Here is a 26982-nt window from a genome sequence, read left to right as displayed (position 1 = left end):
AAAGCATCAAATTTGGCTCATTAGCTACTTTGCTCGCTAAGTAGCTAAACTTATTGACTGATATGAAATGATACATTGCACTGCACACACACACTCACACAAATCACATGTCTACCTGTGTGGAATCAAGCTGTTCTCTGTCAAAGGAGTAAAAAGTGATAAAGAAAAGTCATTTTGCAGAGGCCAGTATGACTGCTAATAGCATTAGTTAGCTTCCTGACTACAAACCCAATTCCAATGAAGTTGGGACGTTGTGTAACACATAAATAAAAACAGAATATGATGATTTGCAAATTCTTTTCAACCTATATTCAACTGAATACACTACAAAGACATCACCTTTTCTTTTAACAACACTCAGTAAGCGTTTGGGAACTGAGGACACTAATTGTTGAAGCTTTGTAGGTGGAATTCTTTCTCATTCTTGCTTGATGTACAGCTTTAGTTGCTCAACAATCCAGGGTCTCCGTCGTCATATTTTGTGCTTCATAATGCGCCACACATTTTCAATGGGAGACAGGTCTGGACTGCAGGCAGGCCAGTCTAGTACCCGCACTCTTTTACTATGAAGCCACGCTGTTGTAACACGTGCAGAATGTGGCTTGGCATTGTCTTGCTGAAATAAGCAGGGACGTCCCTGAAAAAGACGTTGCTTGGTTGGCAGCATATGTTGCTCCAAAACCTGTATGTACCTTTCAGCATTAATGGTGCCTTCACAGATGTTCAAGTTACCCATGCCATGGGCACTAACACACCCCCATACCATCAGAGATGCTGGCTTTTGAACTTTGCGCTGATAACAATCCTTTTCCTCTTTGGCCTGGAGGACACGACGTCCATGATTTCCAAAACCAATTTGAAATGTGGACTCATCAGACCACAGGACACTTTTCCACTTTGCATCAGTCCATCTCAGATGAGCTTGGGCCCAGAGAACCCGGCAGTGTTTCTGGGTGTTGTTGATAAAGAATAAAGTTGAATTCTATTCTATTCTATTCTATATGGCTTTCGCTTTGCAAGTTTTAACTTGCTTTCAGAGATGCTCCCTTTATACCCAATCATAACACTCACCTGTTTCCAATTAACCTGTTCACCTGTGGAATGTTCCAAACAGGTGTTTTTTGAGCATTCCTCAATTTTCCCAGTCTTTTGTTGCCCCAGTCCCAACTTCTTTGGAACGTGTTGCAGGCATCAAATTTGAAATGAGTGAATATTTGCAATAAACAATAAAGTTTATCCATTTGAACATTAAATATCTTGTTCTTGTAGTGTATTCAATTGAATATAGGTTGAAAAGGATTTGCAAATCATCGTATTCTGTTTTTATTTGTTTTACACAACGTCCCAACTTCACTGGAATTGGGGTTGCAGGAGAAGACAAATCATATGTGCTGTTAACTTAGTCCATGTAGGAACTATAGCCAAGCTTTCAAGCTAAAACTGAAGGCTTTTAATGGGCTTCACATAGAGACCACTGAAAAAGAAATTACAGTAATTGAGTCAAGACGTGATAGAGGCATGAACCACCTTTTCAACGTCTTACTTGTTACATGTCCTGTATCATGGGAAACTGAATTTTACTCCCTTTTTTAAAAATTGAGAGATGTAGTATGGAAGCATTGTTAAAGTTTCCACATATACCATTCACTCCACAGGCATACAGCCCATATAAGACGTCTAAGCTGCAGAAAATGGCATGTTTTGAATTCAGTGTTTTTGTGATGTCATGCAAACCTAAAGAAATGTATATACATCCACTTATTCAGCCAACAGCAGTTTTGCCCCACCGATTCATACTAAAGTTATAAATAGTGTTTCAACCTGGCACAGAAGAGGGCAACCAATAAGAACAGAGCTCATTTACATATTGCTGTTGTTGGAACAAAACCTTGTATCTCCAAAATGGTAACTTTACAGAAAGAAACAACTTACTTTACTTTTAATGTAAGTCAATGGAACCAGATTTTTTTCTATGTCATTTTGGGCCATTTGTTTTGGTCCATTCATCATGAAATTTACAAACAATATAAAGGATATCAGGCACAAACTGAAAAATGACAAAAATGGAGATGTGAGGTTTGCTTCCAACAACATTGTCACCTTTAAGCCAACTCTTTACAGAATAATAGTACTAAAAATAGAGATCAATACATAAACATACCATTCTAGTTCACTTCTTGGTGATGTAATAGTGACTTTATTTTCACCTGAAACAGTAAATGATTTACTAAATTGTCATTGGCTTCAGCTGCAAGTCTTACCATACCGGGTTTAATGCTGCTTATTTGACTGGATGCAATTTGTTTTTTTGACTGAGCAGGTCCTTCAGTTTTGATCTTTAGGAAACAGCTTGCAACTTTCTGTATATTCATGTTAGACATAGGTATTTTGAGCACTAAACAGATACAGATACAGAACATAGTGTTACATTACACACCTATTTGTTTGCCTTGTGGCCATTCAATATTTCATCAGGATATCAGGCTCTGTATCACCCCACTTTCTTGCTCACAGCACAATCTGTTCACTCTCCTCCTCCACCAATCCCTCTCTCCTTGATCTCCTCAGCCTGTGTTCGCTCTCTATCGTCTTCACCCACTCGCATGTTCTGCCTTCCATTTGCTCTTGCTCAGAACTTGCTGTACTGATCTAGCCACTCTTACCACTTCCCAAATCTTCTGTTGCATCCTGTGCACTCAGGCACCGTCTGTTGGGCGTGTAAATGTGTGTGCTGAGCCTAAATGGTTGTCCAAGGCCTTCAAGCTCACAAGTGCACCTTGCTCTCACAAACTCCATTACTCATTGCACTCTAAGATACCATTCTGCCAGACTCCCTGTTCAGACCGTAGGCCCCGACTGCTTTTATATCAGCTGATGTAAACAAAACAGAGATCATTAAAATTTCATGGAGCAGAATGGAGAGAGAGGCCTGAGATTTACTCTGGTAAACTGGGTTGCTCCTCTGACTTTGGCAACTGATAAAACAACCAGACTTCTTCTCGCTCACTGCCGCATAGTAAAGTCTCCAGTGTTGACTCTTGGAAATATAGAGTTGTTGCTGTTGTTTTACTTTACTGTTTACAGGTTATTTTATATTTGCATATAGTTAATTACATAATGAATTACATTTACATTTGATTAATATTCTATATAACCAAGTTTAAGTCTTCTTCTTATGAAGTTTTTATTCTTGTCAATGTTAAGCAAAGGCAAAAAAAAAACAGTACAGCTGAATCAAATTCAAATTATTGTAAAATATATGCTCTTCTATTTATGAACACAATGGGCCACAAGTAAGAGATGAATAAACAAAATGGAATACAGTAGAGCTTATAGAAGAGAACCATGAGGGACCTTGGAGGTATATAATTTCATTTGTGTCCATGTGAACTTAAACAAGCAGTGTTATTATTAATCCAACACTTTAGGTGTTAATCCAACAGTGGGGATTTCACTGAGCATTGGTGTTAAATTCTGGGATTTTAATGGTAAGCGTTTGAATCTTAGCATTTTAAGAAGCGATTATCTGTTTCTTCATAGTTTCTGACATCATTTGTACTGGTTTTCAGTACACTATTGAGTTCTTTACTCTATGTCTTTGATCAGCATATCCTACATGTGCAGATGTGTGGGCGCTGGGTGGTGATCTTTGGGTCAAAAGGGCACTGATGGGTGATGATGGAGAGCAGAGATTATGACCAGGGCTCTGTTGTAATTACACTGGTAATGCCTCTCACCAGATGGACGTTTCAATCACTGAGTGAATACAAGGCCGTCAGCATGCTTCTGAGAGTGGACAGCCATTCACGAGAGGAGGAAAGCAGCTTATACAGAATGAGGAGGAGGATGCACAGTGGATGCCTGCTGCATCCTCAGCCTTTGAAATACCGTTAATGCAGAGAGATCCAGACTTTAATATCATTTCAATGAAGCGGGTAATATGCCAAGCGTGCTCCTTGGTGGGAGGCTGCCAGGACTCCTACTGTTCAGATTGGCGCTATTCACACAACAGAGAGTCAGAGACAGATAGAGCTGGGGAGCACAGGAGGTAATGGATGAATTATAAGTCATAATGGAAAAGGCTGTACCAGCTAGCATGCAAGGATATGGGCTCAGGTTATTGATTCACCCCAGCCACATCACAGATCAGCCTGTTGATGCGCTCCTCCTTCAGAAATCAACAGTCTGATATTGCAAGAAAGGCCACAGCAATTGTAGTTTTTTACTAACATGAGTAAAATCTAGAGGCTTTTTATTTTCTTATTTGCTATATCTATCCTATCACTGCTTGTTCTTAAAATAATGGGATCAAATCATGAGAGTTTTGATGAGAACTAATTGATTAGAAATCCATACCCTAAACATGCCTTTAGAGGTCCAGAGTTACAGTTTTTTTGCTGCACTATTTATTTTTTATTGCACAATTATATGATTAATTACAGTTACATAGTGAATTACATTGACACTGAATACATTGATCACATTCTGTATCAACAGCTTTGACTCTGTGAAGGATGTTTTTTTCTGTAATACAAGACTCGTGATAACTTTTCCTCAAATTGAAATAAGAAAAAAACTTTGTTCTACATTTAAATACAAATCTCATATGAATTGAAAGGTTTGAACGTTCAGCAGAATTTCTCTGCTTGTTTCTGTAAGCTAGCAGAAATAACATTGTTACTCCATACTTTTGTTATGACCAGTTAATAACAGGGAATTCTGTGAGTTATGTTAAATAATATATATAGTATCATTTTAGAAAAGAAAGTAAAAATAAAACTGTATTGCTGAAGGCATTGGACATCACAACAGCCAACATTTGGGTTTTCCCAAAAATATACCTTCATAACACAGCCTTATGTGAGGAACCCGCTTCTGGCATGATTAAAGGAGCCTGAATGAAAGTGGGGCATTGCAGGTGAAGTCATCGCTCTATTCTATGGGTCTTGACAAATCATCCCTCTTGATAAATAGCCACTTTGATTGCTTTGGCAGGGCTCATGACTCCGTGATGGTACTGTGCAGATCTCACATCCATGGTGGGTGTCTGAGATTCTGCATCCCACTCTGATGATGAGCATGACCAACATGATGGAGTAACAAGTGACTGTGACCGAGTGTGTTTGTGTGTGAGAGTCAGAGCTACAAATTGCCTCTGTGTCATGGTGGTAGCTTCCACGCTTGGGATGAGTTCTGCACGATAACGTCAAAGAGCCACACTCTAAGCATGTTCCTGCAAGAAGTGTAATCTGTGGAGGACTCTCAGAAGACTCCTTAGAGCTCGAATGTCATTCAGTGTTTTAAAATGTATTCATCTTCAGAAACAGAGAATTGGGAAGTCATTACTTCTGTTTTGCTGTTATATTTAAATGTATTTATGTAATTGCATTTTGAAATACATAGTGAGATGTTTTCATTCGACATTCAGTCTATATTGACTGTGTCCAGTCTGCACTTCTAACTGTTTTCCAATTGTCGCCAGTTTGATCCCCTCGGCTGATGGTCCATGACTGAAGTGCCCTCGAGCAAGGCACCTAACCCCCCAATTGCTCCCCGGGTGCCGTGAATAGGGCTACCACTGCTCCGGGCAAGTGTGCTCAATGCCCCTAGTGTGTGTGTTCACTAGCGTGCATGTATGTGGGTGTTTCACTGCATGGATAGGTTAAATGCAGTACAAACACAGTCACAAATGGTTGTTAATTCTAATTCTGTCTGAAAAAAAGTCCTGTGTAGGTGCATTTGTTTATCAAGGTAAAATATAATGTACCCCCTCAAGGGTACACCTATGATCTTTAGGTCCAATTGTGTATCTTAAATAAGAAATAACACCAGAAAAGTATGCATTTGTACCTTTTCACTACCGAATGTTATAAAGCAAAGCTATAAAATACAAGCTCCAGAGTTGAGACAGATACATAGCCAAAGCACCGTTAAGAAAAAGGACTCAATTCAATGGATTATGGTGCAATTTTGTTCCCTAACTAAAAGTACTGAAGACAGTTATCCTTGAGGAAACTACCTCAGTGACAATATTTTACCTTTATTTCTGAGATTATAGAACTGGGTAGAGTATAAGGCTGCAGACTTCTGCACACTGGAAGCAACAGGTGCATGGGCACAATATTCACTTAGCATATCTCTATTAATTTACTATAAGAGAACCAGACTCAGACCAAATTTCCCTTCCCATCTTATATCCACAGTAAATGATGTGTGGCTTAAAATGTACACCAAAACTGGGGTCAGTCTAAAGTTTGAAAGATAAAATGACGTTACTAGCCAAGTCAGATTTTTCTCCTACAATTTATATTAGAAAATGTAAAATGAACTCAAGATATTTGTTGGTGATTTTCTCCAGTACTTACTATGTGCTATAGCTGCACATCTATCTGCTACCCAGAACCATAGAACGTCTGGCGGTGCAGAGCTGAGCCTTTTTGCAGCTTTTAGGTGGCTGCAGTAGTCTTTACATCATCTTTACTTCCATCTTTGGAGTAATCAGGCCAAAACATAGTTCACAGGGTCTACACCGCCCTCTGGTGAAGCACAGAGTTCAGATATCTCATAGTTGTTCAATATGAGATTATATAATGTTATAATGTTTGAATATCAAAAATCCATTTACTAATCAATTGACCATTTAGATATTCAAATATTTTGACTCATCCCTAGAAGTTTATCATTTTTCCAATAGAATTTGTCTACTTATTTGAAATTTGAACATTGAAATTAGCATGCTTTTATTATCCTTGGTATATACTACAATCAAGTAATGTTTGGCTTCAGGGTAATGCCAGAAAACTTGATCAAAAGCTCTTAAATTACCACTCTGAGATGTCTTCCAGGTTTCTCAAAATGAATGGGTTAAAAACAATGTCATAGTTTTTAAATGCTTGAACATTTTAATGTAAAGGAATACAATCATTTCATGTTGAATTTTTAAGAGCTTTTGATCTCCAGTTATAGAAGTTCAAAATGGTTCCTCGTGTATGTTCATAATGTCACTGACTGCGAACAGCCAATGAGCTGCTCTGCTCACAAACCAATCAGCACTCAGCAGTAATGCTAGCATCTTGCTGTTCAAAACCTGTTTGCTGTAGAACAAAGAAAAATATACAGGTATGTTTTCTTTTGCATTTTTAGAAGAAATGCGTCCTTCTGCTTTCTAAAATTAAAGGAAAGTTCTGGGCAAGTGATTAGAAACTTTTAACTTTTCGTTTTTTTTAGACGTTTTGCCCCATTTACCCCCATTCATTGAGGACTCACTCGCCTTGCTTAATTGAGGTGCCCTCTGATGTTCTGCAGTCATATTTTTGATATAATGAGGGACATAGGAAGAGGCCAGGTGCCTCATAAACCAGCTGTGGTAATGCCTTGTTTTGGTTCTCTTGTGACCTCTGGTGGCCTGGATGTATGAAAATGCTTAGTTTGCCTGCTGTGTGCATTAATCATGCTTAAAGCTTCCATATGGTTCTATGGTAATATAATGGAGTAATCTACTGGCTTGATTTTAATTGACATTATCATCGTTACCTTTCACAGGTTGGGCTTCCCCATGATGCTGATGACATGTACGATAGCCATGTGTTACCTGCTGGCAACTCACGTCGGACTGGGCTGGAACACCTAAATCTGCCATCTGTACTGCCATCCAAAGACACTCTGTGTGTGTGAGACAGTGAGAGAGAGAGTGAGATAATCTGTGTGTGTGAGTGAGCTATAAGTGACAGTGGATCTGACTTTGGGGGATGACAGACTCAGCCTAATGGACAGCGGTGATCAGCCGATCATGCCGATCATGTGCTTACGGCCCATGCATCATGCTGTGAAGGTGTGATAAAACATTCAAACAAGGGAACGCCTGCACCTGCTTAAGGGCTAGGGGTAGCAGTGTATTCCACTGTGGTGCTATTGCCATTTTTAGTGAGGAGTTTTGCTGAACTGTTTACATTTGTCAAAAAAAAAAAAAAAACAACCAACCAGAAGATTCCTTATTCTTTATTGTTAAGACACAGTAGTTCTGTTTATATGATTTTATGTGGCCATAAAACAGTATTTATTGATACATTTCAGTTAGATATATTTGTCAGGCACTGTAACATCTGATGAAAGGGATATTCAAGTGTGCCTGTCCAACTAATAACCAAATTTTCCAGTCCTAACAGATCTGTCATGAATCATGTTCCATTTCAATTCATTAAGTAAATTCAAATTTCATTTACATTCACAATGATGGACCTTATTAATCCACCTCATGTAACTAATGTATATGTTCACAGTCCTCAGCAGTGATCATCGACCATTTATCTACCCACATCAACTAGCATTTAACACCCCCCCACCCCCCCCAACCCCCCGCCCACACACCGTCTGTACAGTCAAGGACTTTTAAAAACATACATTAACTGGCCTATCCGTGCTCCATCCATAGATAAGCTTTATCAGAGCACTGGTTTGATATTAATTGACATGCTTTACAGAACGTTGGCAAAAATTCAATTGAACATGGGAAATTGTATCACACTTTGGAGCAAAGTTTGCACGACCACAACCTCTTACATTAAAAAATGGCTGTTGCAGTTTACTAAATAGATGCAGTAGCTGTTTAGCATCCATACTAAGATCAATAGGATAGTCATGTTCTTTTATGCTTTTGCCTCATTGCATACACTGTATGTCCAAAAGTATCCAGACATCTCTTGTAATTAGTGAATTCAGCTACTTTAAGGCATCCACTGCTGACACAGGTGCTCAACTGAGTGCACACAGTAAAGTCAAGTTTATTTATATAGGGTTTTTTCATCAGGTGTTGTCACAAAGCAGTTCTACAGAAGCATCTGAGGCCTGAAAAACTCATCAAGAGCAAGAGGAAGAAGCCAAGACTCAAAAGGGGAACCCATCCTCCGGATAGCAAACAGCATTAGTGTAAAAAAAGTAAAAAACCTCACACACACAGCTTGAATCTCCATAAAAAAGCATTCCCAATAAAATAAGATGCTCTTGAGCAGCTGTGCATGATACTAAGGCCAACATGCCCAATGCCAAGCCTAGAGGGGTATAAAGGCCCACCAGCACTGGGCTGTGGAGCAGTGGAACTGTGTTCTCTGGAGTGGTGGAGCTCCATCCAATTCCTTTGGGATGAGTTGGAGTGGCATTTATGATCCAGAACGTCAGTGCTTGATCTAACTAATGTGTACAGGCTTTCTAGAAGAGCAGAGGCTGTTACTGCAGCAAACTCCTTATTTATACCATTGATTTCAGAATAAACACTGGATGAGCAGGTGTCTACAAACATTTGGACATGTAGTGTACAATTATAGGAGCTTCCCTCACAAACTACTAGGAGGAGATTATTATAATGAAGCACCTACTCTGATTTAACAACACTGTTAGGAAATACTGACTGTGTGCTGTTCAGCAGCTGTGAAAAGCTTGTCTTATTGGTGATGTTAACATGGCTGTCATGACTTGTGTAAAAAGTTTTTCAAAAACATATATTTATTGTTTCGAAAAAAAAAATGTAAACGCCTGTCATGTCACGTTATTCTTAATCTGATGACAGAAATAAAACCTAAAACCAAATAGTTTATAAAAAACAAGGTTTTAAACAGCTATTTTATACAACACTCAACCAAGAGGAGGTTTTGCCTAAATAATGATCTGACAGTTTTTCAAACAAATATCAAAAGCACAAATTGTAACTTTGGCTGTGCAGTTCCTGCATTACTAAAGCAACACATCAGTGGCTTCTGTGGCAGCTTTATCACAGCCATCTTTTGAAGCACTGCATGTACCAAAGAGGTTACACTTCAAAATCATCCCAAATGACCTGGATGTGCTGAAAGAAATGAAAGAGGAATTTTACATTATCAGTTTCCTAACATAATCGCCACGGAGCTCAGGTTTAGTTTATTTCAGCCAGCCAAAAATGAACATGTATTTTAAAACAGAACATTTTCCCTCACATTTCTTCTGTATTACATTAAAATATTTTTATGTTGAAATAATCACTGTCTGGATCACTAATGGCTCATTGTCAATTTGGTCATAATTCTTACTTAGTAAGTCAAAATATTTAGAAAATAAGTAATTATTTTGACCTAATGACTCACAGTTTAAGCTTAAAACAGAAAAGGATAAAACTGGTTTCTGCCAGAAACAGTCTTTCATACATGTGAACCAGCGATGTGGTTATATAGTGCCTTTGTTCCTTTTTCATGGAAGTTCTTAGAAGATAATCCACAGACATATTGGTAGACTGCTAGTGCCTCTTTAGTAAACCCGTCCCTTTGTTTTGAGTTGCTACAGACAGTTTATCCTAAGACTGTGAGTGTGCTACAATTCCTATGTTCACTGAGCTTTTGCCAGCATTCGTGTCCATCCATCTTGATCATTACCTCTGAACTAGCCTATCATTCACCTCATAACAGTCAGTAAAATACTCACTGGTTGTAAACACAAGGTGCTTGTGTTGTAATGGAACTCCTCATTCATTCTGAGAGTGTAAACATGTAGTTAAAATCTTTTTAAAAATCATAAATCGCCCACTTTTATGAAAAAATGCAAATAAGCTTGACTGACTGTTTAATCAGTGAAATCAGTCCCTGTTTAAGTGCTCTTTCAGCTAATTCTAGTACCAAACCCACCACTCTAATCAATTAACAGATGGTGATAAAATGATCTGCTGATGATGATACTCTTGTGTTCTTTGAAGTACATATTTTTTTTAACTCTAGCATCATGAACAACTTTGAACTACTTTTCACTGTATTAATGAGACACAGATGACTGTTAACAACCCCTCACTTCAATTGAATTGTTTGAAAGTATTTTATGTTCAATTGCTATTAGTTACCTTTTCACACCTTGTATTTGAGAATAGCCATATATAGGTGTCCTGTGCCCCTATGTTGCCAAGTGGATAAGCCCTTTTGTAAAGAATGGTCATCTAATCTACTGTTTTACTCTGTAATCATGTCCTGGAACTGACAATCACTGAAAGTAAAGGCCATATATACTGTACTATCAAGCTTTCTTCTAGTAATTTATGTCAGTGTGTTTTCATTCAATGAAGACATTCACGTTTTGTTTATTAGATTCCAGTTTTACATATTCAGTACTATGCAAAAGGCAGAGACCACCTTTCATTTGTTTAATTTCCAGTCAAAATAGCCATTCACTACAAGTTCATCCTTCTTTCAGGAGTCCTGAGGAGCTTAGATATAAGATACTCCTCTTGCATAAGGAAAGGGAAAGTTAAAGGAAATAAGTGAAAAAAAAACAAGATTTTTCTAAAAGCAATTAAAAGATACTGAGAAAAATGGGACTCCCAATAACCATGCAAGACCTGCTAGACCACCAAAACTGGCACCATCAGATAAACAGTACTTAAAGCTTTCATCTTTGAGACAGAGGAGAAAAACAAGTTATACTCTTGCTTCAGGTCTGACAAAAATACACAAGTGTTTCTGTCTTTTTTCTTTATGAAGAAAACTCAGCGCTGTGAGTCCGAAAGGATTTGTGGTTGTCAAGAGGCTGAGAGAAATTAGGCAAAAGAGAAGGAAATTTGCATATCAAACAAAGAAACTGTTGAAGGATAACTTGTACATGATGGTGCATTTGACCTGAAAATGAAATAAATGAAAGGGTGATCTCTGACTTTTCTGCAATACTGTGGATGCTTATACATTGCATGGTGTAGATTGTGTTATCTTTTTATGACTAAAAGACATCAACTGCTCACCTGTAAGGGAAACCATGACTCTGACTCCAAGTGAAACTGCAGACCTTTAGAAGAACTGAATATAAGAAGCTCAAGCATACTCTCTGATCAGTTCATTACAATATCAGCTGCTGTCTGCACTATGAATCAACAACTCGCACTGGTAATAAATGTGAAGGCCTGGACAGTAGAAGCCCGAGTGGTCTACTGGAAGTTATTAAGATGCAAGAGGCCATCTTTAAAATTCTTTTCTAATGTATTTTGACAAAGTGAATCATTTCAGACATTTTCCAGAACAGCATAAAAATGTGTTCCCAGGACCAAAATTAACATGTCTCTGAAGCCAATGTTAATGTGTTCAAAAGAAGTGAATTTGCCTGTGCAAAGAAATGTGCAATTGTAAGATCTGATACTCTGCCCAATATGGGACTGTAATTGAAATTAACTTCCAATTAGCGTAGGTCTTTTCATAGCTTGCTTTTACTTTAACTTCTGAGACACAGGCCTGTTCACCTTTGTGTTCGATGAGACAGAACTATGAGGAAGAGGAGAATGGTTGCTTGCAGTTCTGAAGCCAGAGGCAGGGGAAAGTAGAAATAACTTGAGTGACTCCACCAGCCATGAAATGTCAGTGCTAATGCTGGGAAATGGAGCAGTCAAGCAGAATTGTGTGTAAATGCCTAAACATTCTCAAAAGAACTGAACTGTAGTTCATCGCTGTGCTAAATCTGTTTCCACATTGTGTAGGAGCAGTGGAAGTCTACTTTTGGAGGAATGTTTTACTTTATGCATCTTCAGTTCAGGAACGTAGCTTTGGCCCCATAGGTGTTGCTAGGCCAATTTTCAGTGTTATTCAGACCACTCACTAAAATAAACATTATAGCATTGCCTTATTCCAGATATATAATATGCAGAGTGAAACTGTATGAAACAGAGTGAATATATTCACCTACAATGTGGGCTTGTGGCAATTTATGGTCAGTATAGCTGGTTATCTGTTTGTTTACTTGGTTGCTTGTTAACTCTAGCAAGCTAACTTTAGCTAATGCTAGCTAAGTTTGGGTTTAAGTTAGGTAAATAAAAGTGTTTAGGCTAACACTAACATTAGCTAACTAACTAGCTGACATGTCAACTAGTTAAACCCATAAAGTCTGTGGTTTAACTTCACTTTGTACTTTGAACGAACAAGGAAGATGGAAGAAGGAATAACGCCATTTAAAGCTCTCCATGTTCTTTATCTTTAGATTTCTCTCCATATTAGATTCCAGTATTTGCCATAATTGTTTTTTACAGTATATTAATGTCAGTGAAAAGGTCAGGAGGCTGAGTTTGGCTCCCTATCCCTATAGAAAGAAGCTCAAGGAGACTGACAGGGCTGAAGGAGCAGATCTGATGGAGGTTCGTGTTCAAGAAGAAAGCCAGGGGGAGTTGTTTAGGCTTTTGGTTAAAATTAATACTGAATTTAATTTAACATAGATGAAAAAAAAATATGCTTGTGACCATGACCATGAAACTCTTTCACCTAACTTATTAAACATGCCTGCAGAGCAAAATCGCACTCTGATTGCATCAAGTGAGGCTGATCTATAATCTGTGTGTTTCAATAGTATTATTTCCAAAAATATTTGCTCACCCATCCAAATCATTGAATTCAGACATTCCAATCACTTCCATGGCCACAGGTGTATAAAACCAAGACTGGTTATGGAAAATGTATATTTTGTCACATCCCATAGCATCCACTTAACCCTGTAGTGATATTCATCAGAAAAAATAAGAGAGATTTCACATTTATCACTCGTGCATTTGGAGCCGTTACTGGAAATATTATGCTGTTTTTGCACAGGCAAAGAATCAAACACCAGTCTCAATTGTGCATGGCTGTGGTGTTATCCACTACTCTGCACCAACCCGCATCATTCTACTGTCCAGAGAGAACACTGTTTAACTTTCAGTGACTTTTATTGCTAGAATAATGTTTTACTTATATTGTTTTCTGAGTAGTAAATGAAAAATTGCACTGTAGTTAATATAACTTTAAAACCCTATTCTCCGCTTCTCCCTTGAACACAGCTTTTTCCAGTGCTGCCACATTTATCGTTCCTTGAAAGTGTGAAATGACAGCAAAAATAAGCATTTTTTGTGTGCTGTCACATGATTTACTAGGCAAATAGCCACACTTTGTGTTTAATGCTATTGGCACATAATGTATAACGACACTTTTTAAAAGAGCTGACTTGCTTATCTTTAGTGGCACATTTAAGATGATGGGCATAAATCAGCTTAAATGCAGTTAAATTAAGAAATGAATTTTTATTACTTATATTTGAACATCTTCCTCTCTGTCTTGTTGGCCAGACAGCTGTAAACAAAGTCATCCACTCTGGTTGGTCCTCAGTGTTGTCTTGGATGGAGACTGGGCTTTGGAATATTCCATCCATCCATCCATCCATCCATCCATCCATCTGAATCAATCTCGGTGCTCTATTTGGGGGGGAAAGTCAGTAGATTTTAACTCCTTTGATGAAAGCTGAAAGGCACTGAAAATACAAGACACTGAACATGTTCTTGAATAGTTTTATGATCATGTGTTTGATGGGTTTCAGTCTAGATCTTTTCACTCCATCAGATTCTAACATTAGCTTCCCACCTGGGTTCCTTGGGGAGTGCTGGCCCTGGAAAGCTCCAGCTGTGGTGCTGTCTGCATGTAGCTGGGAGGGCTGGATGCTTATTGGGAATGTTTAAATGTCAGTTGCTCTTAGAGTCAGTGTCAGGATTCAGAAGCCAGCATCGACAGCACCGCATATGGCATGAGAACATCACTGCCGCGATAACATCTGCCAGCCATTCGCCGAATGTTCCACTAATGCCCAAGCTAAGCAGAGCGAAAGAAAGCTAACATTGGTTGCATCCTTATAACCGTGTCTCACAGTAAAACCTGTAGATAACATTTGTAAGTAACAAGGTGGTAAAAGGTATGCCTTTTGTTCTGTCTGTCAGCAGAACAAAGGATGTGCGGGTGACCTTATCTGCCATTTTCAAATATTGCACTGCAACAATGACAGATTCCACTTCATGCTCCATTTCTTTGGACTAATACATCCATTTGGACATCCAAAAACAATTCAGATATATGCTGGCCTGAGCATGCTGTTTACCCAGAGTCCAATTTCCCCAATTCTTTTAATCACACTTCAAACACAGAACAAATTTCCCCACTCATCTTGCCTTTGTCTTAGCCTCGTTTTATCTTCACTCCTTCAGTTCATTACTTTTATCAAGGAAGAAAGGAAAAGCAGTCATTCTAACACACAGGCAGTGCTCTCTTATTGGCCTGCAAGGGAGTGTTAGAAGAAAAGCATTTCTGGTCATGAAGTAGAGGTCACTTTTCTAACCAGATACTTCACTAATGAAAGTCTGTTTGAGGACTTGGCAGTGCTGGTTTTCAGGCAGTTTTATGAATGAAGTGAACCTCGCTTCTTTTTTTACCATCGTTAAATGGAAGGACAAGATGTTTCTGAGTGCATTAGTCTTTTGAACTTGTTAGAGACCAATTTAATGTATGTGTGCCCTTTTGAAAGTCACAGAGGGATTTTAGTCTTGTCCTTTCATCTACTGTAGAGAAGAATAAAGAAATAAGCCCTCAGTCTAAAATCTACAACACTTCTACACCTGAAATAATAAGGAGACTGTTTAAGTCATTTGTCTGTTCAAAAATTTGGAATCACCCAATTTAGAACAGGGGTGCAAACTCTGAGTTACTCAAGTCTGTTGAGTTAGAGGACTAACGTGAGGAAGCTAGAGCTTACATACAGCAGTTCAAATGTAAACTGGGTAGTCAAAGCTTGCCTACAGTTGCATATATCATACTGATATCATGCACAGCAACCTTAAAACACAAAAACATCATATTATTAATAGTTTAATAAATATTGTGCATGTACAGTACAGAGATGTTGCACATTACAAGACCATTTTTTCCTTCCATTGTGCTACTAAAATTCTTAGCCTGATGTGATAATATAGTACAGTACAGTAAAGAAGTGTAAAACAATTCCAGGAAATGTTAGGGCTTCTTTTATTGTTGTTCCTCTGTTTTGGGTTTGCTAAGAGTTTGAAACTGACAGCTAACCTATTTAATAACTGATATCTGACAGCTCTTTTTGTAATGTAGATAACAATGAGTCTGGATGCAAGTGTGAGTTGGTTTCATTAGATTTCATGGCAGAGACAGGAGCAATATTCAGGAAAAACAAGAATACAAGGTAACAAGAAATGAAACAAAATAAATATGTAAATTTAAAAAATATGTGTGCATATGTATGAATGTATGTATATATATATATATATATATATACACACACACACACACACACAAGAGATAGAGACAGCTGAGAACGATGAGGGGGGCAGAGCTAAGAACAAGACACAGAACAGGGAGGAGCTAATACAACAAAACCCAAAATCCAAGGCTAAAACTGTGAAAGACAAGGACCAGAACAAAACAGGATGTTACACTTTTGAAACTCCGCTATGTACTTTTTTTCGACAGCCATCTTGCAGTCGCCTAAAATTATCTCACATTTTTTCAAAGGGTGGAGGGGAGATGTCCTCTCTGTCTGTGCTTTTGAACCATTGGTTTGAAATCAGTTTTTAATCATACAAAACAATTTTGTTGCAGGTACAAATATAAACAGACTCTGCTGTGATTCTTCTGCTTTAAAAGTTTCCACTAATTAGTAGGAAGCTGTGATAAAAAGCTGTCCAGAATGATAAATAGAGCTGTAGATGATACTATAATAACCACAAAATTTTAGAATTAACTCATAATAAAGTGAAAATCCAGAATGCATCAAGAAATCTAGCTCATGGTATAAGAATCTACATTTAGGAAGTTATTATTGAATTAAATAACAGCAGTTATTAATATGATGACTGCTTTCAAGCTTTTGAATGGTAGAGTATAGCTAACTGAAAGCCGAATGACGTTCAGTTAACTCTTCTATGTAGGAAAACAGATCTAGCCTAACCCAAAATATGCTGTGACTGTCAGATAGGGTTATGCTAACCTTTTCACTACGCTGCCAACCATCATTCGACTAGCATGCCTGAACGTCTGAATGAACTCCTTGAATAGAGCCCTGCTCTATGTTTCAGTAAGCTAAGGAAGTCCACCAAGCTACCACTCATGTGGTCATTTGTCATGTCTCCATGGAGATGCCTTACTGCTCGTCTGAGGTGCAGCCAGGGCTTTGTGTGAGAATGCTTGTGAATATGCACAAACCAAAGGAAATCTTTTTCAATTGGATTGAGGTTAGTTGCAATATTTAGCAAGAAATCAATACAATTGAGGACACTAAATTCTAAATCATAAATAAATGTCTGATAAGGAGGAAAAACATTGCTGTCACACAGACGATAGACATCAGAAGTATCCTCCTCATTACTCTCCTTCTTCTTCAACTTCTTCTTTGTCTTCTTCTTCGCCTATTAGTAAAGCAGAATGACTTCCCAATATGTTATGGAAAGACTAGGAACTGCTAATTTTCCCAAATCCATTAAGGGGGAGGGGCACACAATTAACACTATCAAACTCCACAACAGTCCGGCATTTGGCATCAACTGACACTGGAAGCTAACTGTCTAAATTCCACAACATTTGGTGAACTTGAGCTGCTACGGAGCCCGAGCAAGAGGTTTGACTTATCAGTCCCAGAATCTGAATATCAGTTTTCAGATTAGTAGTTTTGAGATTAGATTTGAACCTAAAACGTATTTTTTTCTAAATACATTTTACACACTTGGCGAAGAAGTAAATGCAGGGCCTTGTAAGGTAAAATAATCCCATTAAATGTCACATTAAACACTCTGAATGACTGGGCAGTCTCAATTATGCAAAATGTTGCAATTGACTGATGCAACTCCCCTTTAATAATTGCACCTCAAAGCATAAAACATCCATAAGGTAATTTGTTTTCAGGACAGTGCCATGTACTCAGAGCAGACAGCCCTCAGACCAGATTGCAGAACAGATATCTTGCTTTGAGAAAGTGATGTATCAACTATTTTGAATTTTATACAAATGGTGCAGTGTTGTCAGTGTATTTTTTTCTTTGTTACTTTCTCCTCTTGTTTTGTTCGCTCTGCTCTTGGTAATGGATTTGAGACAGATTTCAGTTTTCTCTTTTTCAAGCTGTTCTTGTACTGGTCCAAATGGAAGCCATTGTTGAACCCAGACCGACGGCATCTGTGATTCCATCAGTCTGAGGCAGACTAAGACAAGACTGAGTGGGCGACTAGTCTCCCTGAGCTCCCGCACACTCCAAACTTTAACTCTTCCAGCACCGCCACACAGCTGAATTACAGATCTGTCTCTTTCTACCTGCCTCTCTTTGATCACCACCAGATCTCCGGCATATTTCCTTAACATTTTCTTATCTGGGAGAGGAGAGAGTGGAAGAATTACGGTTGTGCTACTTTGATCTTGCGTAATGCATGTAAATACCTGTGTTAGGGTTGTTTTGTGCTGCTGCAGTGTCAATCCTCAGGGAGTTTCACGTCACAGTAGATTGGTGCAATGCCTCTGAAGTATTTATGTTTTCTCTCTCTCTCTCTCTTTTTGAGGAAACATTGCATTGCTCTACTTTTTCTCCCTTCTTGCTAATATTTTAAGTGAAAATTACTTTTCTCCAGGGTAGCAAGGTTACCAGGAAATTGCATTTTGGAGGTATATAAATAGACGTCTGGATGGCAGTGACACAGGAGGTGAAGATACTATTTCATTACAGTTAAATTGATACAATTTTACTCTTCTTCTGCTTGTCAGCTGTTTCTTTCACACCACCGTTAGTCTTCCTAGGCCTGATATGTAATGTAAATTACCTTTAAAGAGCTCGATCTGCAGCTCAGCTGCCAGCATAGATTAACTTTAGTTAGCGCTAAATAGCTTATTATTGTGGTGCTCCATCACCCTCTATCTAATCTGTGTGCTGTAGGCATCTTTGAGGTTTGATCTCTGATGGAGAGAAGCTGTTGGATCCCTCCTCCATCCCTCTTTCCTTCTGCACTAAACTTTTTGCTGTCAAAGTCATTCGTTTTTAAAACCTTTATATCTTACTTGAGCTTGTAAAATACTGTGGTAGGGTTGATAAGTATGCTAGGGATGTAGCACACTGACCTGCAGTTCAGTCAGGGAGTTCTAATGTGGAGAGTCTGTTTTTATTGATTTTGCTTGATATTAACACTTTAACATGTCTGTGGCCTATGTAGTGCTCCCTACCGGCACCCCTGATACACGGGCAAAATGGACTGTAAAAAACATTCTTTATTGCTTATCCTTTTGATCTTTGGCTCAAAATATTAACAAAAATCTAACTGTTATTTGAAGTAAAACCCAAAGTATTATGAAATGTTTTTTTTTCCTCTCAAATCTATGTGTGCCACGATTGTGGGCACCACTTCATTCGTAATGCTTTGTGAAGCCTCCCTTTGTAATGAAATCAGCTCTGCCTTCTCCTATAAAGCTTAATGAGACTGGAGAACACATGGAAAGGGATCGGAGACCATTCCACCATACAGAGTCTCTCCAGATCCTTCAGGACCCGAAGTTCACACTGGTGGACTCTCCTCTTCAGCTCATCCCACAGGTTTTCTTTTGGCTTTAGGTCAGGGGACTGGAATGGACACCACAAATCCTTGATTCTGTGTTAACTATTTTTCTGTTGATTTTGAGGTGTGCTTTGGCTCAGTGTCCTGTTGGAAGAACCAACCATTTTAAGCTTCCTGGCTGAGAAAGTCAGGTTTTGATTGAATTTCTGCTTAAATTTAATTAAAGTCTGATTTTTCTGCATGGCTATTGTGTCTAAGCCAAACCCACTTCTGGTCTTTGTTGCCAGAAATCTATTTTAGTCTCATCTGACCACAAAGCATGGTCCGTCTGAAAGTTTCAGAAGCTCTGATAATCTTCTTCATCTACTTGGACTATCCTCTTCGCTGTGCGTGAGGTTGATGTAGACATATGTCCTTTTTCCGGCAGATTGTTAATATTTCCAGTTGCTTTAATTTTAAGTTTTCATTATTACCCTGGTTGTAGAAATGGGCCTTTTAAACTATTAAACTATTCTCTTGTATTCTCATGATTTGTGCAGCTCAGCTCATCTTTTGTTGTACATCACTGCTGTATTTTCTGGTCTTTCTCATAGTGATGGAGTAAACTCTATTGTATTGTATTGTATTTGGGTTTAAGATATTCATTTGTCCACACTGAACAAACTATTGTAGTAAACAGTTTTTGTCTTTGTTCTTCTTTAGTAGTTAAACTAGATCAAAGTTATGGTTGCATGAAAAGTAGCTGTAGGGAAAAGATTGTTTATTTTTTTTATTCAGTTTGTAAACTGGACAATATATCAAAATGAATTAATGAAAATTGTAATGAAAATAACTTTGCAGTCTTGATTCCCTCATTACATATTCATTCTTTGTGAAGAGAAAATGCACCTTAAAAAGTATCTTGGACAAAAAAAAACTTTTGTGAATTAGTTCACTAGCAAGTCTTGTAATTTAAATTGAAGTGTTAATTCAAGCAGCTTCTTGGGTCAAGTGTAGATTAAATCCACTGATGACCCAAAACATGATAACTAATAGTTGTTGGTTTTTCACATGCCACCAGAACAGCCCAGAAACATTAACAGCATAACTTTGAAGTCCTATAAGTTGTTGTTACAGGACATTCCATGGATTCAGATTGAGAGCTGGGGAATTTGGAGGGCAGGGGAACACCTTGAACTCTTTGTCATGTTGTTTAAACCATTCCTGAACAATGTGTGTTGTGTAGCTTGGAACATTATCCTGCTGAAAGAGGCCGCTGCAATCAGGAAATAACATTGCCTTGGAATAATGTACCCGGTCCACAAAGATGTTTAGGTAATTGGCATGTTTTTAATTCCCAGCAGAACATTAATGATGGGCAGAACATCCCATTCCCTCCACCAGCTTGTCTTCTTCCCGTAGTCCTGCCTGATACTATCACTTCTCCAGATAAATGGCAGACGCGTAACTTCATGTGCCCCACATACAATGTAAAAGAAAACAGGTCTCATTGGACCAGAGGACCTTTTTATAGCTTCAAGGTCCAGTTCTGATGCTCATAGACCCTTACAGGCACTTTTGACAGTGGACAGGGCTTAGCATGCACACTCTGAACAGCTATCAGAACTAGCTAATCACTGTTCATTGTTCATGGCATGTCTTAATCTTCAAAATCAATCAAAGTCAATCAAAATGGACAGATACATTGTCTGAAAAAGAAACTCACTGAAGGAAGAATGTCCAAGTACAAGTTGGACATCAAAAACTCCTGAGCAGGAACAAATCTGTAAGTACATTGAAGAGGCAAACTGCTCCCTAAGTGTGTGATATATTTGGAGCAGCTTCCTAATGAAAGTATTTGAAATCTCAAGAGGTACTTAAGAAAAAAAAAACAGGTTGAAAGGCTTCAACTGTCAAAAAAAGCCTGGCAACCTTGATCTAGTAAAACATAAAGGGATTGCAATATAGCTAAATTCATAAAAAAATCTCATGAATGTCACATTTCAGTCAACTTAAGTACACATCAACTTTATATTATACAGTTAGTATCCCTGTACAATTACCATAAGGGACAAAGCACTGGCCCCCTTCAAAAGCCTCTGTGTAACTCAGACTCTGCATATAATACAGTAATCTCTTTCAGTGCAAGTGAACAGACTACTTCTTGAATTTTGCGACTGTAGAGACAGTTCATTATGATCCTGCAGTGGAAAGTAATCTACCAATCTTTCAGCACTGCTTGGTTATTTATAATTATATATGTATATCATGTAATTTATTTGCTCCCCAAGTTTATTTCTCATAAAAGAAAAAAATTATGTTTTCATCTTCTTGTCAGCGTTGGTGTAAAACTGTGTAGATTCGGGTATGTGGCAGGGCTGTGCATTTAACATTTGTACATGTTTGATTTTAGACTGAACAAACAGTCTTTTATCCCCTTTTTATAATAGCATAACTAAGTATAATGCCACATAAAGAAAAATACCCATCATGCTGTGTAGGAGGCCTCGCTTGACACGGCAGTTTTATAATGCTTATTAAAGTGCTTCTCTTTTGTCCCAGTTAGACAGATACTGTAATTGTCCTTTCAGCTCTCTGACCAAGTTTGCTGTGTCCCTGAATGTAGGCTCTGTCTAATTTTCATGGCCTCTCTCCTTTCAGTAGTACATCCCGCTAAGTCCCACATTAATTATAATGGGATTAAATGGGTTATGTCGGCTGTAATTAAGAAGTTGGGTTCCAAGCTGTTGGTGGCCGTTGGGATGGGGGGGTTTGGGGGTCTTACTAGCTCCCTTTTCAATAAGCTGGACTTTGACAAGACAAAGTAATAAGATAGGCAGAGATGGTATTGGCACTGCTATTCCACCACCATTTTGGGAATGACCTTTGAGGTTCTATATGCATGCATCATATGTTTCTGAAGCATAACTCTGACATTACGATTCCCACAATTCTAATAATGGTTATTCACTTCGACCATAGCTCCAGTTGCTCGGCCCCACTGCCGCCCCTTTACTGGGATTCACCTTTGATGCTGAGTGCTTGCTGACCTAGCCGTGTGACCCGTATCTGTTTTCTGTTCATTTATATTACCATTGTTTTAATCTTATTTTCCTGTGTACATCAATGTAAATATTAATGAACATCTCCTGGAATTTTTATCTTACCTTTTATGTCCAAATTATGTCCCTCTGTGTTATACTTTGCAACAGCTGTGTATGAGGTTGAGCAGGCCTCAGCAAGTTTTTGAGTGTAAAAGCTTTGGATTGAGAGGTTCAAGTAGGGGCATTTTCCCATTGTGTGCACCACATTTGTTGCAAGCTCTCCCTAGAAAGCTGTCAGAAGTTGTTTTTTTTATACATTTCAGAGTTCAGAGTTTCAGAACCTTTCATTGTCTATATTAAATGAGTCGTACTCTTCAACTGTTCTTGTATTTTTGTTCTGTGAGGTCCACTCAGAATGTTTCTGTGTATTTTTTTGTACCAAAAGCAGTCATTCATTTATATATGACCATTTTCCAACATTTCCTTTTACTTTCAAGTTACATAGGCATACATTTTTGGTTGGTTGGTATAATGTAGTGCGTAACACCTCTGCCTTCTACGCTGTAGACTGGGGTTCAGTCCCCTGCCTGGACAAGCACCCTACATTATACCAATAAGAGTCCTTGGGCAAGACTCCTAACACTACGATTTGCCTACCTGTGTAAATTGATCAAATTGTAAGTTGTTCTGTATAAGAGCATCAGCCAAATGCTATAAATGTAAGTACATTTTATTACTGCCCAAGACTTCTAATTTAATGCAACATTTTTCATTACAAATGATATTATTCGATAAAAGAGGGATGGTCAATATCACAAATTTGTTACACTTATATAGTGACTTAGAAATAGAGCAGAGTCTTAATATTTGTTATTTGTTTCATAACTTTAAAATGACTTCATAACATTGTCATAACTTTTCTGTTTTTCAAAATTTTAAAACTTTCTGTTAACCTCTCAGTTTTTCAATGTGGTCTCCTGTTTATGGACTACACAGAATATACATGATCTCTGTTCTGATTTGCTTTCCTTGTGGTGCCTTGTTCATAAAGCTGTCTGTACTTAAATATTCCTTGTAACTTCACTGTGAATATGTGGGGGATCAACTACTGTAACCTGAATAGGCGGTGCCCCAGTCAAATTACATGTTTCGGGGGGATGGGGGGTGTATAAAATGTGGCCTGTGTAAAAGTTATGGCGCCGTTTACATTTTATATCTTATTTTTTACCCAATATGTTAAGCTCAGCAAATAAAATGTGCAGAAAAATAGCATTTTGTTAGTTTTTGTTCTTGTTAACTAATTTTTACTTACAAATTCAGTGAAACATGTAATTCAACCAGTCGTGTTCAAACTTTTGCATACACCTTATATGAATACTTGGGTCTCCATGACATCACAAGAACGGTGCATTTTTGCAGCTTAGGTTCCATGCATGGGCTGTGTGGACTAAGAGGTGAATGGTACATTTTACAACTTAAAATTACATACTGCATCTCTTTCAGAAAGGGCCATTAGGAAAATAGGAAAAGGTTTTCCCTGATGTGGACCCTTTACCGTAAATTTTAGGGGCGTACACAATAGCACAGTTTATATATGCTTGGAAATAGAAAGGGAGAAATGATGATGGGGCAAGCTGATACAGTCATAAAGCACTCTTTACATGCATGGCAGGCCATAAACATCTACATTGCACTTAACCGTGCAGGAACAGGGAGTGCTAGAAAGTTAGATTGAGACATATGTAAGGTAAAATGTTGAGTTTTAAGATTATATTAGATAAATAAAGTCCCTAAATCCTCACATCGGGCAGTAGGCCATTTCATAACACTTGCGCTCTGCATGAAGGGGCTCTGCCACCGGCTCTGTCCTTTTTTATTCTAGGGATAATCAGTAATCCAGAGTCGTTTGATCTTCAGTTCGGTGTAGGCTGGTAGGGAGTAGTATATCCTCGAGCTAATTTGGAGAGCAGCCATATAAAACTTTCTAAGCAAAAAGCAAGAGTTTGTAAGAGGTTTGAACACAGAACAGAAGCTTCTACATACCTGTTAGTCCTGCAGTTGCATTCAGAAACTTTTAAAACATTTTTTGTTTGAAACACTGAAAAGCAGAGCATTGAGTAATCAATGTGAAAAAAATGGTAGATCAGGTTCTTCAGCTCCGTTAGAAGATGCAGCTTTCTGAAGCTTGGAAGTGCTGCAGAGAATCTAAATAAAATTTTGGCACCTGCACCTGGTTCCATCAATACAAGCCTTTGATTGACAGCTCAGTTTGAGGGGGTTGCGAATCATTCATGCTGCTTACACAGGGTGCTCCTCTCGTCACCATGGCTACAGCAACAGGATGTTTCCCCGTTGTTGTGCTAGGGTGCTTTTTGGGGCTTTGGAACAAGCCGATTATACAGACTTTGACACACAAATCATGTCAGTAGCAGTGGAAAGGAGTCTAGTCGCTGTGACATCTGTATTGATGACGCTCTCATTAGTCTTCTCCTCAGCTGGAAGGGGAGGCCAAGGGTTGCCAAGAGTCTTCTCCTGTCAACCTAATGCCACGGCTGAATTTTAAGTGCAGCTTCTTGCTCTCCAGGGTTAGCTTAGCTCCTCAGCTTTATTAAACCCTGCACTGTTTTTAAATTTGTGCTTATCTTTCCTGGATCATGAATGTGAGAACAGTTTTAAACAAAATAAAAACGTTCTTCAAACAGTGGAAGGTTGTTGATTCTTGAATTCTCTGTTTTATGTTTATAATGTGTTTATAATGTGTAATTTGATATACATCTTGGCCAGACCCCTCCTGTAAAAGAGATTTTATATCTCAGTGAGAGTTTTTTTTCTGGTTAAATAAAGGGAATTACTTTAAATAATAATAATAAACTTAAATTAAAACAATATTTTCATTGACCTGCACATACTGTACTTCACCCGCAATTGTTTTCTTTCACAGCAAGTTTTGTGAGGTTGGACAAGCTTTTACAGAATGCTAGCAATATACACACACACACACACATATATATATATGTGTGTGTGTGTGTGTGTGTGTGTGTGTGTGTGTGTGTGTGTGTGTGTGTGTATATATATTATTCTATACCACCTAATCCAATTTACCAAAGTTGATGGTAGTGACTGACTGCATGCTATTTAATGCCTATGAAAAGCTTGTCTTTGATGCTAACGTAGCTGCTATTGTCTACACTCAGAGAGAAAAAAGAGTTTCAATAGAGTAGAACTTCTTTTCTCAAAATTCTAGCAGTCCAACAATCATAAACAAAAGTTTGAGAAGTTAGTGTTCTAAATAAAAAGAACACGTCCACAGAGAACACACTTCTGCACACTGTATACATAATAAAGCATGATTATTGTTTATTTACTGAATTTAACTTTTGTTTGAAAAAAGAACAAAACAAAAAGTATCTTTAGCAAAATTATTAAAGTTATGCCAGTCTTCATATTTTAAGCTTTTTTAACATGTTAAACTAAATATTGATGTAAAGGTTTTAGATGAAATGAACAGAAAACAACCATTTATAAGTTTGTTCTCACTTGTAATTTATTAAACATTTTATTATTATATATTAATTGTTGCACCTTTGTTGACTTGCATGTCATGTCTTAGTAGATAACCCACTAAATTGGCCACCCCCAAAGTGTGCAGGCTCCTGGTAATAAGCACTTGTGTCCCATATGTGGTTTTTGTTGTGTAATCAAGGTAAACATTGATGATCGCGATAATCGAGGTAAAGCATGGTGACAAATTCATTACTGTGTCTGTTCTGCCTTATTTAATTATCTACCGCAACACAATCCAGCTTGGTATCCTAGCTAAATTGGAAACACATTGTTATGTAGTGAATCTAAGCTCCAACCTAAGTTCATTATGTTAAATGGGATTTTTTCTAATGTTTTATAAAGCTGGTTGAACCTTGCAGTAGAGCCTATGAATGAATGAATTTGTGGGTGGAGCATGGCTAGGTCAGTTGTTTCTACAATGCTGGGCTGCAGTTGGCTTAGTGAACAAAGTTTGAGGTCTTGCACCTGTTGGTGAACAATTTGCTATTTGCAAAATGCATCTACGCACAAAGTGTACCATTCCCAAATCATGACCCATGTAAACCGATCCTTTATTTATAGATTAAGCCAACACACACTACCGGAGGGACATTGCAGAGAGAAAATTGAGCTAAACTGACCTACAGATGTGTGTAAACTTTTGAACCCATCTATATGTTGCAGATGTAGGATGAGTTCTGTGCCCTTCTGCCCATTTTCCCCTCAGAAGTAGAAGCAAAAAAAGGCAGATAAGCCCCTGACATCTGTGGCTGTGGCATCTGTTTGCGTACAGCAAATGGAAACCTGCAGGCAAGCTGTGTCCCCCAACTTCATTCCCTAGTTAGATGGTCTGAATGATATCCCTTGGCTCTCCGTATCCCCACATGGGCTTGGAGCTTACGAAACGGATGACATTTAGGTAATGTGAGGCGCAATGACTAATCTCTTCGTCTTAGAAAATCTGCATATTTCTATTCCTCCAGTGTCTAAGTAATTCTTCCATTTGCCAACACTCAGACCCCCCACCAACCCCCCCGGTCCCTAAAACAGAAATAGATGTGCTTATACAACTCTGACTATATCATG

The 26982-nt window shown here is 38.2% G+C and overlaps 1 protein-coding gene across 1 annotated transcript in view; it reads left to right on the top strand.

The window, feature by feature from the left end:
* oca2 (oculocutaneous albinism II) overlaps positions 1-8294 on the top strand; it is a 123640-nt gene extending 115346 nt beyond the window's left edge. Inside the window, exon 24 of the mRNA XM_017718798.2 lies at positions 7543-8294. Within this exon, the coding sequence (XP_017574287.1) occupies positions 7543-7630 (88 nt within the window). The 3' untranslated portion in view covers positions 7631-8294. The remainder of the gene's footprint in view (positions 1-7542) is intronic.
* Positions 8295-26982: the final 18688 nt, after the last annotated feature.

The sequence above is a fragment of the Pygocentrus nattereri genome, chromosome 26, assembly GCF_015220715.1.
Source record: "Pygocentrus nattereri isolate fPygNat1 chromosome 26, fPygNat1.pri, whole genome shotgun sequence".
In the NCBI taxonomy this organism is placed as follows: Eukaryota; Metazoa; Chordata; class Actinopteri; order Characiformes; family Serrasalmidae; genus Pygocentrus; species Pygocentrus nattereri.
Note: the sequence above shows the minus strand (reverse complement) of the source record. Positions and strands in the feature narration are given on the sequence as shown.